The sequence below is a fragment of the Penaeus monodon genome, chromosome 20, assembly GCF_015228065.2.
Source record: "Penaeus monodon isolate SGIC_2016 chromosome 20, NSTDA_Pmon_1, whole genome shotgun sequence".
Taxonomy (NCBI): Eukaryota; Metazoa; Arthropoda; class Malacostraca; order Decapoda; family Penaeidae; genus Penaeus; species Penaeus monodon.
Window position 1 is genome coordinate 11,922,882 of NC_051405.1, and position 262 is coordinate 11,923,143.

Here is a 262-nt window from a genome sequence, read left to right on the forward strand (position 1 = left end):
CCAGTGGCTTGTTAAAAAAGCTTTGGAAACCAGAGAGGAATTTGTCGATGAAACAAGGAACTTTACAAACTTCCTGTTTCACTCTTACTATTCCACACCGCAACAAGAAAAAATCAAGGAATCATGGCCAACTGTATCCAAGACCATATCTGAAGTACAGGTTTGCTTTGTAGCCAAGTTTTGTATGGTCTCCAGTTTCCCAACTTACAGATTCCCTGCTTTATTGCATAGTTAATAATGAAGAACAACACTATGTTGTAAA

General features: G+C 37.8%; 1 protein-coding gene across 1 annotated transcript in view; it reads left to right on the plus strand.

The window, feature by feature from the left end:
* Window positions 1-262, plus strand: part of LOC119585621 (coiled-coil domain-containing protein 93-like) — a gene marked incomplete in the record, with an annotated part of 16,833 nt that overhangs the window by 5,029 nt on the left and 11,542 nt on the right. Inside the window, 1 exon segment of the mRNA XM_037934290.1 lies at window positions 5-160. Coding sequence (XP_037790218.1) covers window positions 5-160 — 156 coding nt within the window.